Below are 16,422 nucleotides of genomic sequence, written 5' to 3'. Positions count from 1 at the left end.
TATGCATAAAGTTATTGATTTTTGCTTAGAATTTTTTTAACTATGTATATAATTTTTTTTTATTAGAAAACAATAATTAATACTTGGAGAAATATGGAGGCAAAGTTTTTTTAAAATGGTGCATGATGAATAGTTTTAAAAAAAAGCTTGCATTAATCTAATATAGGAATATTTTTTTGATACCACAATAACCTCATAAAAAACAAATCAAAATGAATTATCAACACAACATTTAAAGATGAAATTAAAAAAAAATTGATGAGCAGAGAAAAAACACTTCAAGAATTAAATAAATGAAAAATCATCACTCCAATTCATAAAGATACATGAGAAGATCAACAATGTTTTTGAAAACTTTATTTAAATCTCTTTGTAATTAACTTTTTATTTTGTCAATCAAGCAATACGTCAAGAAAAGCCATCCATAGGTAAGGCAATTCTAACCATAACTATAGTTATTAAATCCAGACCGACTCGATGGGTCAATTTAGTAGTTGGACCGGTCTAGATAAGGTAAAAGATCAGGATGGGCAAAAACCCGACAAAACCCAATTGACCCTCCAGGTTGACCCAAGATCCGGTTGACCCGACAAAACCTAGTTGAGACCCCTTTTTTTTTTTACAAATGTGTTTTTTCTCCTAGCAAGAAATCCCCTTTTTCTATATTTTTTAGTTGGTTGTTAACCTTTTTCAAAATTCACTATATAAATACTAGAAAAATATTTTATTTTTTTAATGTGAAATTTGAAACCCTATAATATATATACTCTATATTCACAAGAAAAAAATTATTTTTTCAATGTGAAATTTAAAATCTTTTAGTATATATATTCTATGTTCACAAGAAAAAATTATATTTTTTCATTGTGAGATAAAAAATATTTTTAGTTTAAATACTTCAACTTAAAATGACATACTAACGTAATATTTTTTCAATGTGTGATAAAAAAACCTTTTAAAATAATTTTTTAATCTTCATTATTTATAACATGTATAGCCTATATATACATGGATTGTTTTTAAATTTTTTCATATGAAATATTAAAATTTTAAATATTTTTTTTATTTTTCCGGGTTAATTCAGATTAATTTAAGTTAATTTGTGAAATCCAAAACCTAACTTCCTTGTTAGGTCAATATTCATATTAAATCTGATAACTATGGTTGTAACTATACATAAATTAAAATTAAAGAAATGACTAGATGTCTAGAAGCCTAATAATGCCAAATCCTTAGAAAGGGCCCTCACCAAATTCGTATTTTTTCCTTTTTGTCCTTTTTGTCTGCAAAGATTAATTATCAAACCAGGAAATAAACCGTTACATAAAAACTTTTGGAACCCGGACCCGCTTGACTCTGCAATTAAAATCAAGATTTCAACAACTCTTTTCATGTTTTAAAAATATTTTAAAAAAAAATTAAATTTTTTATTTTAAATTAATTTTTTATATCTTTTTAATATATTGATATTAAAAATAAATTTTTAAAATAAATTTTTTTAATACATTTTCAAATAAAAAAACTTTTAAAAACCAATACAATTACAATGTCATCACATTTTCAAGACCCCTTAAAAAAATGGATAACATGTCCTCTATTTATTGTATAAATTTCAATTTGGTCCTTCTACTACTAGTTGCACCAATACTATGACAGGATTGTTCGGGTCTCTCGACTATTTTCAGCCAGCCACTAATTTGATAGGTATTATTATTACATGCTTTTACTTCATTCATAAAGAAAAAGGTACTAGAATAGAGCTTTAACTTAGTAATTTATTACTCAATCTTTTATAACTAATTTGGTATGTTATACAGATAAATGGTATTATGGGAACATTTAATAAATTAGAGGACCAAATTGAAATATACTCAATAGATAGAGAGTATATTAGCAGTTTGCCCTTAAAATGAAGAAATAAGAATCCTAGAAAAGAAACAACGAACTAGCCGTTAGAAATCAAATTCAAAATGTAATGACCGCACAGCTTTTCATTTCATCATAAAGAAGGCAGACAAAGCAATCACTCTCTTTCTTGCAACCCTGCAAGAAATACCTCTCTTTCTCTCTCTAAAAAACCTCAGTTTTTCATCACGTCTTCGCTGGATCTCCTATCTCGGCTTGAGATTTATGTAAGTGTTTGTTTCATTTACTTTTTGTCCTATTATTTTGCCTGTTATGCTGTTTTTTCTCGATTATCTGTACATTCCTAAGGTTTATTAAAGGTAAATATTAGAACTTAGAGCTTAAATTAGTTACCATTTGGAGGGTTTTGATTAACTGTCCTTGTATGATTGATCTGTGTTCATTTTAAAAATAGCAAGTTACCTTCTTTTTTTGTGATTGATCTGTGTTCATTTACAGGATAATGCATAAATTTGGAAAGGATGTTATTAGTTTTATTTAGGAAAATTTAAAATTTGACAGCGCAATCAAAGCATTTCATTTCATTTGATCAATCCATTTGGATCTTTTTTTCTTTGATGAACAATCAATTTTTTTCTAACAGAAAGTGAACAGATAATGGAAAAAAGTTGACACCTTTTTGTTTCCTTTTTCAATTTCTGCTGTTTCATTTTTAGAGAAAATTGATTTTCTGAAAAAAAATTGACCTGGAGAAGAAGAAATGGGTCTTTTTCATGCAACCTCTGATCTTGTTTTCATATTGGATTTTGCAGCTACTTATTTGTATAAACAACTTTTGCATCCAAGAAAGAGTGGTCCCTCTTTGTTAGTCTCTCCAGTGAGAGAAGCTGAGGCTGGTGATTTCCATTCTAAAGAGAGGCTGGTTTTGACCCAAAAAAAGAGATGACAATAAGAACCCCAGGAACACCAGCTTCTAAGATTGATAGGACACCAGCAACAACCCCAGGAGGGGCTAAAGCAAAAGAAGAGAAGATTGTAGTTACTGTAAGATTAAGGCCTTTAAACAAGAAGGAACAGTTAGCTAAAGACCAAGTTGCTTGGGACTGTGTTGATGACCATACTATTGTCTTTAAGCCACCCTCTCAAGAACGAGCAGCTCAACCGGCTTCTTTCGTGTTTGGTAATTTAATTGCAGCTTTCTTTCTTTGTGCTTTTGCTGTTTGAATTATAATAGCTGGTTGTGATTTCATGTCATAATTAAGTTGTTGAGGTTTTTCTTCTTTCAGATAAAGTTTTTGATCCTTCTAGTATAACTGAAGCTGTGTATGAAGATGGAGTGAAAAATGTTGCTTTGTCTGCTTTGATGGGCATAAACGGTGATATTATCTATTCCCTTATTGGTAAATCTGGCTATGTGTTCTGGTAGTGCATCTGAACTAAGTAAATAATTCTTTCATATTTACATTACAGCAACCATATTTGCATATGGGCAAACTAGCAGTGGGAAGACATACACGATGAGAGGGATAACTGAGAAAGCTGTTAATGACATATATAAGCATATAATCAATGTAAGCTTCATCAAAATCTGACCATATTCACTTCTTCTTTCTTTTCTTTTTTTAATTTTATTGATAGATTTTGAAAATGCAAAGTCGGATTCTGATTCCTGGTGTAGTTTATTGAGTTTATAGAAAAATATTCCTTACAAATTTGTCCTTTTTTTTTGGATTAACTGCAGACTCCGGAAAGAGATTTTACAATTAGGATTTCTGGACTAGAAATCTATAATGAAAATGTCAGGGACCTATTAAATTCCGAATCTGGTCGCAATCTCAAGCTTCTAGATGACCCGGAGGTATTGCATTTATGATTTTCTTTCTACAGTAAAAAATGACTTCATATGCTTTTCTGAATGATTCTCTCATTTACTGTATTTCCTGTGATTCCCAATTGCAGAAAGGTACTGTGGTTGAGAAGTTGGTAGAAGAGACAGCAAGTAATGATAAGCATTTAAGGCATTTAATCAGTATTTGTGAAGGTAATTTGGTGAAGCTTCTTCCTTTGCAAATACATTGCTGATTGGCAGTTGATTAACTCATTTCTGTTTGTGTTGTAGCGCAAAGGCAAGTTGGGGAAACTGCCCTTAATGATACTAGTTCACGGTCACACCAAATTATAAGGCTGGTAAGATTCATGAATCATATTATGTATTTATTCTTCAAGTTATAACAGTTTTTCTGTGAAAGCTAACATGGGAGTTGTTTTTGGTATTGGATGTAGTCAATAGAGAGTACACTTCGAGAAAATTCAGATTGTGTGAGATCTTTCGTTGCAAGCCTGGTAAAAATCAGAAACTCCTGCCTTATTTCGCTCATCCATCTTTCCATCCCAATGAGTCGCCATATAAAGTGCAGTAAGTCTTATGTAATCTAACTCTTGGATTACAATGACTTGCAGAATTTTGTAGATCTAGCTGGAAGTGAAAGAGCTTCACAGACACATGCAGATGGTGCCAGACTCAGAGAAGGTTGTCATATTAATCTTAGTTTGATGACTCTGACAACTGTGATTAGAAAGCTCAGGTCAGATTCTTATTCTTAGCATGCTTTCTCAGTTATAGCAGTACATGGACTCACATTCGTCAAGATTTTTCTAAAGTCATTTATTAAACTTGATGTACCTTAAATCTATCATTTTCTCATAGAAATATAGAACTGATTTCCATTTTTGAATTGGTTAACTGTATTTTTGTTTTTATCTATATAGTGTTGGAAAACGAAGTGGACATATACCATACAGAGACTCGAAGCTTACTCGCATATTGCAGCACTCACTTGGTGGCAATGCACGCACTGCCATCATATGCACTCTAAGCCCAGCTCTGAGCCATGTTGAACAATCCCGAAATACCCTTTACTTTGCCACACGAGCTAAGGAAGTCACTAACAATGCCCACGTTAACATGGTATTGATCTTTTGTTTCTCAACCTGTTTAATTGAATTTGCTTCTGAGTTCAAATGACAAAGCATGAAAATACTGATACTTTTTATTTTTTTTAATGTAAAACTATATTAGGTAGTTTCAGATAAGCAGCTTGTGAAACATCTGCAGAAGGAAGTAGCCAGGCTGGAAGCAGTGCTGCGCACTCCTGACCCTTCAACGGAAAAGGACTTGAAAATTCAGGAGGTGAGCTTCCATACAACTTTCATTTGACTTCAAAATTATAACCATGCAAATGAATCCATTGCCTTTGTATCTTATTATCTCAACGTGTCTAGATGGAGATGGAAATGGAGGAGCTGAAACGCCAAAGAGATCTTGCACAATTTGAGGTGGATGAATTGCGCAGAAAACTTCAAGAGGATAGACAGGCTTCGAGCACATTGGAATCACCCTGCCCATCGGTGAAGAAGTGTCTCTCTTATTCTGATGCATCCTTGCCAAATCTCGACAGCAAGGAGCCAAGCCGCAGTGATAGAACCAGGAAGACGATGCTAAGGCAGTCAATGAGGCAATCATCAACTGCACCTTTCACGTTGATGCATGAAATTCGCAAACTTGAACACCTTCAGGAGCAACTTGGAGAAGAAGCAAATCGAGCTCTGGAAGTACTACAGAAGGAGGTGGCTTGTCATAGACTGGGTAACCAAGATGCAGCTGAGACAATTGCTAAACTGCAAGCAGAAATCAGGGAAATGCGCACTATCCAACCAGTTCCAAAAGAAGTTGAAGCTGGAAGTGTCGTAGCTCCTAACAAGAGTGTCAGTGCTAATCTCAAGGATGAAATAACAAGGCTTCATTCACAGGGCAGCACTATAGCAGATCTTGAAGAGCAGCTCGAAAATGTTCAGAAGTCTATAGACAAATTAGTAATGTCCCTCCCAAACAATAATCCACAATCAAACTGTGAAGTAACTCCCAAGGCTAAGAATCAACAGAAGAAGAAAAAGATACTTCCTTTGGCTTCAAGTAACGGCTCTAACAGACAGAATTTTATAAGGTCTCCTTGCTCTCCTCTATCAACTTCTCGGCAAATTTTGGAAAAAGAGATTGAGAATAGAGATCCGTACAATGATGACATTGTAGCCAGTGAGACCCTGCCAGAGTCTGAGAAAGAGACTCATAAAAAGAATGAAGAAGGTGGGGATGTCTCATCAAGAGAAGGGACACCTGGCTATCGGCGCTCAAGTTCAGTGAACATGAAGAAAATGCAGAAGATGTTTCAGAATGCAGCAGAGGAGAATGTCAGAAACATAAGAGCCTATGTGACTGAACTTAAAGAACGTGTGGCGAAATTGCAATACCAAAAGCAGCTACTTGTTTGCCAGGTACAACAGTTATTACATTCCTATTCTATCATCTGCTTCCAATTTATTTTCACTGCACCAACCAATTCTTTTCATTTACATATACGTTGAAATTATATTGCGGCCACTTCTTTTCCGATTTCCTTCAATATATTGAAACACAAATCATCCGTATTTATGATTCCTTTAGGTGCTTGAGCTGGAAGCAAATGAAGCAGCTGGATATAACATAGAGGAGGAGGAGGAGAATAATATAAATGAGCAAGAGGAGCCCCAAGTTTCGTGGCATGTAACTTTTAGGGAGCAAAGACAGCTGATCATTGAGTTGTGGGATGTGTGCTATGTGTCCATCATCCATAGGACACAGTTTTATTTGTTATTCAGTGGTGACCCTGCTGATCAAATATACATGGAGGTGGAGCTAAGACGCTTGACTTGGTTGCAGAAGCATTTGGCAGAACTCGGCAATGCAAGCCCAGCTCATTTTGGAGATGAGTCTACAATATCTCTGTCATCAAGGTTCTTTCTATCTCTCTTGCTCTTGCCGAGTTTATTAGAACAGGCATTTCCCCTCATTTCCTTATCTTCAAAGTGATTGAATATTTAAAATTCTTGTCTCATATTGGCTTGCAGTATTAGAGCATTGAAACGTGAAAAGGAGTTCCTTGCAAAAAGGTTGGCCTCACGTCTGACTACGGAAGAGAGAGATGCATTATACATCAAATGGAATGTCCCACTTGATGGGAAGCAGAGAAGGCTGCAGTTTGTTAACAAACTGTGGACAGATCCTCATGATGTCAAGCATATACAGGAGAGTGCTGATATAGTGGCAAAACTTGTAGGGTTCTGTGAAGGAGGAAACATGTCAAAGGAGATGTTTGAACTCAATTTTGCACTGCCTACAGATAAGAGACCATGGATTATGGGCTGGAACCCAATTTCCAACCTTCTACATTTGTGAGAAACAATTCTCTGATTTGCAAGTATTTTCCCTTTCTGTACATTGTAAAGGAATTTTGGAGTTTCTCTCCAAGCATTCAAGATTCTTTTCTATTATGGGGTGTGATCAATTGAACGCACTGTGGATGATGATGGTTTGGGATATTTATTTCATCTTCATATTTCAATAAAAAAGAATCATCAATTCGTTTACTGTTGTTCTCTACTTGGTGTTGATGTCACCTCCACTTTCGACTCCTACCCAATAAAAAAACGACTCCTTTTTCCACTTGCCATGTTTGATAACTCAGTATTACTACTCTGGGTTTCAGCTGTCACTAAAGCCAGAACCAGATTATATAATCTAGCTGCTCCTTTTGTTTTTCTACACTGTGATAACTTTCTACTGAATCTTCGAACACCCGGTTTACATTTTGAAACCATATATCATTTGGTAATGATTTTATTGTCTCGCTTACTTCCCTTGAATTGTAAAGAATTCAAGGGAAAGAAGAATGAGTGGTACCTTCGTTATTTGTGAATTTGGGAGGCCTTGGTCATCTTGTCTTGGATTACTCAGCTGAAGTAGCTCCCCTTTCTTAATTTCTCCCAAGTTCCATCCCAAGTGTGAGTGTTGGAATTGCCATTTACAAAAAATTTCTGTGAATATGCGTGTGTGTTTGTGCTCAGAGAGAGAGAGAGAGAATCGGGAGTCTTTGGACATTTTGTGATGAACTAATGATCCATTATAGATTCCAAATTTCAAAATATTGCAGCAAATGCCTTCCAAATCTCCAACTAGTATACAATAAACCACACCAGAGACAGAAATTGGTGAAATGAGACCATGACCCCAACATTATTTCCATTAACTAGTGCTCCACTACTAGTAGCATACACAATATTATACCACACCAGGTTTTAAGGCAAAGCACCGACTCTCATAATCTCTGCCACCCTTCTATCATGCAGTAACCCACATGATTCATTCAGGATACAGAAGAAGTGAGAGACGAAAATCTATATCATATACTTAAGGTTCTCCTAGATCATCTAGCATTTGGGGAAGGGAGTTCCACAGGTGCTAGCAACTTTCCTGGCATTTGGTGTGTTGATAAACTTCTGAAGGTTCGGGTTCTTGAGGTACTGGCAAAGGCAGGGCTTCTGTTCCTTGATCTTGCTGCAGCATAGTTTAGATGGTGGGGTGGAAGATGTGATTGCACTCACACATGAGCTCAGCTGTGCTGGGCTGCATGTCACAGCAGACACTTTGACATGTTCTTGAGCCAGAAGAAGCACCAATAGAGTGTAAGCTACCATGTAGGATGTCTTCATTTTCACTTGAACCTAAAAGTATGCTCAAATCTGAAAACTTCGTATGTGTGTGTGAATGACTGAATGGGAGAGAGTTGTGGGTTGGCAGTGTATTACGCTTGGGCACACTCTCAATTTATAGAGTAACAAATGTGAGCGGAGAGCTGAGTTGGTGAAAAGGTGGGGCCAAGAGGGATCTGTGGTCTCTAGTTTGAATACCTGTGCAGCACTAATGGCCATGGACAGCATGGCATAAGTTTTATTTTATTTTTTTGAAAATATCGTGGGTATAACTTAACTGGTCAGATTTTGAGTTTGTTCAGTAGTATAAATCTTAGGATCACTACAGACTTACCTAATCGTTAACTTCAGAATTTTAAGAGATTAATCAAGATATATATAAACTGGCTCGGATACCTACAATTATAAAAAAAAAAAAAAAAAAAGGAATACATATAAATTTAGCTGCCAAAAATCTTAATCCACATTGTTTTCTTGTAAAACAGTTGAGCAAGTCGTGAGGGACTCTTCTTCGTGTCATTAGTCTTTGCTTTGGAACCATTAGACTTGATTGTTTGCATATACCGACTTTCAAAACTATATTGTATGGAAGTTCATCTAATTGATTTGATTTTGATGAGATTAAAAGCAACCTGGTTAATTTGAATGTTTTTTTAAAAAAAAAATTTAGTTTCTTGTTTTAATTTTGAGGCGGTCACAAAGCAAATCATTCGTAGTCAACCCAACTTAAAAGTTAAAATCAAGACTTAGATAACGATCACGATCAAAATGCATTAACTCGAGTGGTTAAATCTCGTTTTTCTTTTCCTTATGTGTTGGCCTGTTTTGAATTTGAGCTGGATTGAATTTAATTCTAAATTGAAGAGTTATTAGATAATTAGAAACTTAAACTAAAATGAGATGTGATTTTGAACTTATTTGAAGGTCTATTATACAAATGCGGACCAAACTTACTAAAAGTGAAGAAAAATAGTTGGTGCTTGTTGAACATGCCTAGTGTATAAGAGGATGTATCTTGTTCTAGTGGCGCATGTGAAGTCCTCCAGGCTCCACACTTTTATTGTAGGCGGTGTATGCTAGTGTTTGATCCTCGAGGTGGTGTTAATAACTAGTTTTCTTTGTTTTTTTTCTTTCTCTTCTCCCTTGAATTCCATAGTTCTTTTTTATTTTTTGCTTCTTATAAATCCTTATTTTTGCTCTATTTATTAATTATAGTCTCCTGATTTTCAATCTCATGAAACACTGAAAAACCTAAAACAATAGTGCGCCAAATTGAGCATGGGAAAAATGACAAAAGCCCCCCCCCCCCCCCCCCCCCCGATAGATCCAGTACAATACAGTATCCCGTATAAGCTGCTGTACACTAGATGCATTGATTCCATGGTTAAAATTAAGTAAATTAAAGAAGGGAAAAAAAAAAGTTTGCAGCTGGCTCCATATTGTTGAATCTTGAAGCAGGAATTTTCTTTGGATGATAGAAAAACAAGTTTTTTTTTTTTTTTTCATCTCTGTCAATCTGTCAAGCTTCCCTTTTGAAACAGGAATTCCATGATGTCCTTGTGGCCAGATTTATATGAAATAATTAATTAAGAAAACACGTTCTGTCATTTCAATAAAAAGCATTAATGACAAAAAAGAAAGAAGGATTTGTCCATCAAAACTTTCCCATTTCTCTGTACTTCCATTGTGAACATTTGAATTGGGTATCCAAGATGCTTTTCGTCACACTTGTTGTCAATTTCTGTGTTTTAAATCATTGAGTATTTTATCATAATGTTTTTTTTTTTTCAATAATTAGAGACAGAGCATGTTATCTAATAAAAGATTAGTAATTTATCATAATGTTGGTCTTGTGGTGGGGCAGCGCACCGATGCAGGATTTATCAATGATGATTCTAAATTGATAAACTCCATTCAAATTTCTAGTTTCTCTGTCGACGTGATGTCAAAACGAAGGATAATTTATACACCGATTGTTGGGTTCTTAGATATTATATAGACAATATAAAAAATAAAATAAAATTATTTTAATAATATTTAACGATAATCCACACGAACTAAAATTTTTAAATCTCTATTTAGAAAAGATGATTTCTATTTAGAAAATAGAGATTATTATGTCTAGAGTGTTAACTCTATGTTCTATGACTTATGTGTATTTTTTTTTCTGCTAACATACAACCTCATTAAAAAATAAGAGGCAAAGCTTTATATTTATAGGGAATTCTAAAAACCCTATAAATAGCATAATATCTATTTTCCCCTTAAATAATATTCATATATTATTTAAGTGTAATTTTAAAAATTTAATCAATCAAGTCCTTCCTTAATAATTCTAGAACTAGATTTATAATCTCTGAATTAAATACATTTAATGCTTAATTTCTAAAATTATTTTCAATCAAGTCACACTTGATTAATTATCCAAATTTAATTTCTGACTAATAGTTCTTAATGTGTGTGACCCATTAGATTCCTAATAAGTTGGCCCAAATATAAATTATAATTCTAAATAAATAGAATTAAATAAATCAAACAATTTAATTTATTATCAATTCAATAATTGATTAATTTATATTTGAAGATCAAGTGCACCGTCTAGCAACGTGTCATGATCTCCCAAATATTAGGAAAGTCATAAATGATTTGACTTAACCTTTGATCAATGACTGATTTCTAAGTGTAATTATTATCTCTTCATCAATAATGTTTCAATTTAAACATTTTAGTATGGAGTGTGTCTGTCATGTCAAATTATATTTGATCGCAGCATTATAATCATTGATCCTTTGAATAAGATTTGAAACTCTTTTCAAATCTCATTTCACCTCGCGCAAGGATTTAACAATCAATACTGTTTATAACATGTGGAACATTTTTCTTAATTCACCTAGAGTGACAAATCCTCTCTTAATCACTCAAATACATTTATATAGTTTATGTTATATCCAATATCTGTCCATTTGTTACCTAAACCAAGATAACATATAACATGATCAAAATATATCACTCTCTATATAAAATAACTTAGTGTTCTCAAATTTAAAGATCACTTATACAACCGTCACGTGAGCTTTTTCATAGACATAAGTGATATCTCCATATAAAATTATCATGCGGGTCAGTTCATTGTACATGTCTTATGACAAGCATCTACATATTAGTTCTAGGTATCTCTTATACCTCAACTTATGAGAACAACTGCTTCTTTTTATAAGGGAAAAACACATAGTATGTATCAGTCTCTATGACTCTAATAAATGTCTAGTATTTAAGAGAGCATAAAATAAGAATATTTTAGGAACAATACTTTGATGCAATAGGAATCTCATAATTAGAAAAACTTTATAATTTTTTTTTCAAACAATTTTGTCCCATGGGCTTTATATATATATTTTAGATTCATAAATCAAATATTAGATTCATTAATCTAATATTATATGAATACTAAAGATAAATTAAGTCTTTATTAATATTAAATATGTATTTATATGAATATAATAATACCATATATAACCAACTGATTGACTATAAGATATATTATTCAAACACCAACAATACCAAATACTTCTCTTTTCAAGTTCAAACCCTATTTTCTTTTCCCTTATTGAGAATAGAGAAATGTTATTATGAGACTAATTACCTCCTTGGTATTGCTTTTGCTTTTGATTTTTAGACCAAAATGCATTGACAGAAACAATACCAAACGAAGACTAAATTAATTCATTTATTAGCTGGATCGATTACTTCAAAGTTCATGTACTAATAAAGTTCATATATATAGATGGTGGTCTAGATCACTTCAAAATTCATGTAGTAGTAAAGTTCAATATCTTTTCAACAAGAGATCATCATGAACACCAATGGATCAGCCGCTTAAACCAAAGACTTTTACAAAGGTCATTTCTTGTGCTTATTATGTTGTCTGCCTGCAATATATTAATGGGTTTTCCTCCATTTACATCAAGGACGAGAAAGAATGACCCTGTGAAAGGAGGTTTTTTGGCATGAGATCACACGCATGGGCATGTTGATCGATGGTGGTGCATGTATCTGATTCTCAAAAACATGGAGGGATTCATGCAACACAAATACTATAAACATGGCTGCCTTCTATTTAAAGAAGTCGGAGGAGAGGATGGCATAAGTTTTCCATTTTTTTTTTTTATAATCGTGGATGTCCAAACCAGCTTACACCTATATCGATTAATTCTCCGAGATCTTGAAATTAACAATTATATAAGATTTACGATACTCAAACTGGTAATCTTTAATAAACAAACCAAAAATCTAACCAGTTAAATTATACTTCTCAGGTTCATTTATTTATTTAACCCATCCATGCTGAGAAAATCTAATCATTTAAGCGTGATTATGGAGGACCTATCCAATTAAACCTAATCATTTAATTCTGCCTTTCGGCTTTCGGTGGTTTTTGGTGTTCAAGTCATGGCACTTAGGCACTGAGCTAGGCATGTCCTTGCTAGTAGTTAAAGATATATCTTCAGCTTCATTTCAATTATTGTAAATGTAATTCATCATTTTCTTCTCTTGTGATGATCGAGAATTTTTGTCCCTCTTCACATATCTCCTTGCGCTGCCACATGCTCTCATCATTTGTTTGACTTGGATCTTAGAATTCCACGTCCAAGTAACCATTGTTTTTATCTCTAACAATCATTGTTATCACACTTCATCATGTATGCTTGCTATAGCACAAAGTTTCCTTCTTTTTTTGTGGTACCATGGCAGAAAGTTGCTTCGTGCTCATGCCCTTTTCCTTTCTTTTTAGAGCATGCCTCTTGCTTGTTTATATGCATGGATTATTTCAAAAAGCTTGTCTAACTTGATTCCTTCCAAAAACAACATTCAAAATGCGCATTTTGCCACCTACTTTCCTAATCCATGCTGCTTTCATTAGAACCGAGAGGGATGGCATAAGTGAACCTAAAAGGAGGTGAATTACACATGCAAGGTAAAGCTACAACTTTCTTTCTTTTTTATCTAATAACATACAATTCAAAACATTCAAGCAAGCAATTAACAATATAAATACTATAATTAAAGAATCGAAGTTTAGAAAAAATACACCAAGTTTTATAAAGGTTTATCAAATCACCTACTTCTTTCTTTGAACTTCCATTCAAAAATTTCACTATCATACACCGGGTCTTTTTAATAGGTAAAACCAAATCTTTACACAATCTTCTTGCAATTAGAAGGTCAAATCCAATCTTTTTCCGAGTAAAGAGGCAAACCCAATCTTTTTTATTTTTGAATGTGACTTTCAATAATTAAACTAGCAAAAAAATCACTTATCTAATGAACTTTAAAAAAATATTCCATTACAAACATAGACTAGAATAGCCCCTTATCTTTGCAGAATTAGACAATTCAATCCATCTTGGTAATTAGAAGTGACAATTTAATCTGAACCCAATAAATACCGATTCAACCCAAATGAATAAGTATTTTTTGGATATTTACTTTACCCGATGGATAATAGATAGGATATAGATATTGTCAAACCTGACCTGAAACCTGCTCGAACTTAACCCAAAATATATATTTATATTATATAGATATATTTGCAGAACATTTAGATTTTTTTATATATATAATATGATATATACATGTCTCAATATTGACATAAAACATATTATACATGTATACTATTATCATTTAATCATTTAATACACATATAAATAATTCTAATATATATATATATATATATATATATGTCTATTTTATTTTTTTATTGAATAATAAATAATAAATAATCATATAAAAACCCAAAACCCAATGAATAATTTATATAAAATATGAATATCAAAACATCCGACACATGAATACCCATCCCTATTGGCAATAAGATTCCACTACCTTGCAAACTATTAACTACTAGCTACTAACAATAACTCATTGAATTCCTAACCACTGATTGCATGCTATAACTAAGTTTTATCTATGTCAAAATATATATATATATAAAAAAAAGTCGAGAACTTAACAGAGTAAAAAAAAAAACAGACGAGAAGCATAGATAGAACTGAAGTAGCCACGGTGAAATATTGTCAACAATAAGAATCTCGAGGCTTTGTAAAAGGAGTGCAAATCAGTAAGCGTAAAGCATGCACCCTTTGGCGTTTGTAGGCGCCTGCTTTTGCCACTGAGCTTTCCTTTTAGCTGAGGTACACAGGATTTATCTCAGATTTCTTGAAATGAATAAAGGGTTTTCTATGTTTCGGTGGAAGACAAAAGCAAATCTTTGCAACTACTAAAGAAAATGATTCACCAATCCCCTTCATAATATATTGTAATCAACCTTATAGCTGATTGCAATCACATACAAACCCTAAAATGTTGGAGGGCGAGTACTTTGTTAAGGTTCACAATTCAATCAAACCCATTTGTAGAAAAGGATGTCAGCAAGCAATGCCAATTAAAAATTTGTTTACACCAAATAAGATCACCAATTGAAAGGGGGGCTGTATTCAGAAATTCAAACATCTGAACAAATACAGTACTAATAATAGCTGGATAATTCCTTAGGTGTCTCGCTTACACATCTACCTTTCTTTCGGAAATCATTGAATATTTCGGTTAAATGCAGTGGTTTAACAAAAATTCACTGCACCAATCACTTATCACCTCATTACCAGGCTTATCAGCTATCGGACCGAGATGAGCAACATATTGGCATGGCCAAGGCAGTCATGACCTCTCTCTTTTTTTTTGGCCCCTTTTTTGTCTTGTTAAGCATGCTTAATCTTTTTACCAGAGAAAAAAAAAAAGAGTACCTCAACGCATGGAGTCAAGCCCACTAGTAGAAAAAGATGTTCCTGAGCAAATCCTAACTCAAGAGTTCTTACTAAACAAAATCATGACAGGATGATGTCAGATAGCCATCTGAAAAAAACACGACAGTAAAAAACAGTTAGACAAATCTTTAATCAACCCTTAGTTGCATCTGCAACTATTTTTGCCATGATTATACTTTAGGTTAATGCACAGTCGTTAAACTAAACATGATGAATCCTGCAAATGTAGTAATTTATCCTTCTCCGTAGAATGATCACATAAGAGTAGTTTAAAGAAGACGAAACGCATTAACAATAACCAACAAGGACCCTGTGCTCAATCATTTCTAAGCGTGCCAAAATATGTTCATAATCCCTTTCAATTCTATAGTGAAGTATGATACTATTACCATGTTTAAGAGTACGAGAGTGACAGATTGGTGTTAATGAATCCTCGCTGGTCCTACTAGGATTACAAGGTCCACTCCGAGTCAAGGATCAGAGTGCTTGAAATCATTATGTGGGTCCTTAAAAATCATAACGCACTCCCCTTTCAATCTTCATGCTTGCTTGTTCACTGTTCACTAAAGCTCTTTACATCATTTCTAACTCCAGTCAAAAATTTCTACTGAATAAGGATAAGGATTTCACAATGATTAGCTTACTTTAACAAATTCCACGGATTTTACAGTTGTCTACCACAAAAACCATGGAATTTCCTATTCTCTGGACCTTGGCCAAGGGTCTAAGCAAGGTTCGGTGTGGTCCTACGAAGTATCGTTTTCACCTCACAAAAACAACATTAGGAGAATTCACAGAGAGCACATTTCTAATATCAATAGTTTCTGGTCCCCAACACAACAACGTCTACACCAACACCAAAAGCAATAGGAGACAAAAACCAAATCATGTGTGTAACATGCAAGCGTAGAATAGCATACACTTTTATCCTTGCACGTCATTTGATTTAAAGTTCGTCATATGTGCACCAGAGTAATATAGTTCTTCTAGCCTAAGTTTATCTTGATTTAAAATCAGGTATACAAACAGGAGAGACATCAGTTGACTACAGCAATGTACGAGTAAATACACATGACAATAGACTAGAAATAAAACAAAAACAACACCCATGAAAAAAGACGTCTTTTGTAATTGTATAGAGGCGGCATGT

The 16,422-nt window shown here is 33.5% G+C and overlaps 2 protein-coding genes across 2 annotated transcripts; one reads left to right on the top strand and one right to left on the bottom strand.

Moving 5' to 3' along the window:
• The first annotated feature begins 1,967 nt into the window (after positions 1-1,967).
• On the top strand, positions 1,968-7,329 carry LOC7453885 (kinesin-like protein NACK1). The gene is made up of 14 exons (XM_002321454.4): positions 1,968-2,132; positions 2,679-3,046; positions 3,153-3,242; positions 3,337-3,437; positions 3,608-3,724; positions 3,826-3,907; positions 3,986-4,053; positions 4,150-4,209; positions 4,327-4,451; positions 4,636-4,834; positions 4,946-5,056; positions 5,149-6,198; positions 6,368-6,696; positions 6,811-7,329. The coding sequence occupies exons 2-14, from the start codon at positions 2,809-2,811 to the stop codon at positions 7,136-7,138; spliced, it is 2,898 nt and encodes a 965-aa protein (XP_002321490.3). The 5' UTR covers positions 1,968-2,132; positions 2,679-2,808; the 3' UTR covers positions 7,139-7,329.
• Positions 7,330-7,839: 510 nt separating this feature from the next.
• Positions 7,840-8,552, bottom strand: LOC7475650 (non-specific lipid-transfer protein 2). The gene has a single exon (XM_002322032.4). It carries the CDS (start codon positions 8,449-8,451, stop codon positions 8,170-8,172), a length of 282 nt encoding a protein of 93 aa, XP_002322068.3. The 5' UTR covers positions 8,452-8,552; the 3' UTR covers positions 7,840-8,169.
• Positions 8,553-16,422: the final 7,870 nt, after the last annotated feature.

This window comes from Populus trichocarpa, chromosome 15 (genome assembly GCF_000002775.5).
Source record: "Populus trichocarpa isolate Nisqually-1 chromosome 15, P.trichocarpa_v4.1, whole genome shotgun sequence".
In the NCBI taxonomy this organism is placed as follows: Eukaryota; Viridiplantae; Streptophyta; class Magnoliopsida; order Malpighiales; family Salicaceae; genus Populus; species Populus trichocarpa.
This window is presented reverse-complemented; position numbering and strand designations above follow the sequence as displayed.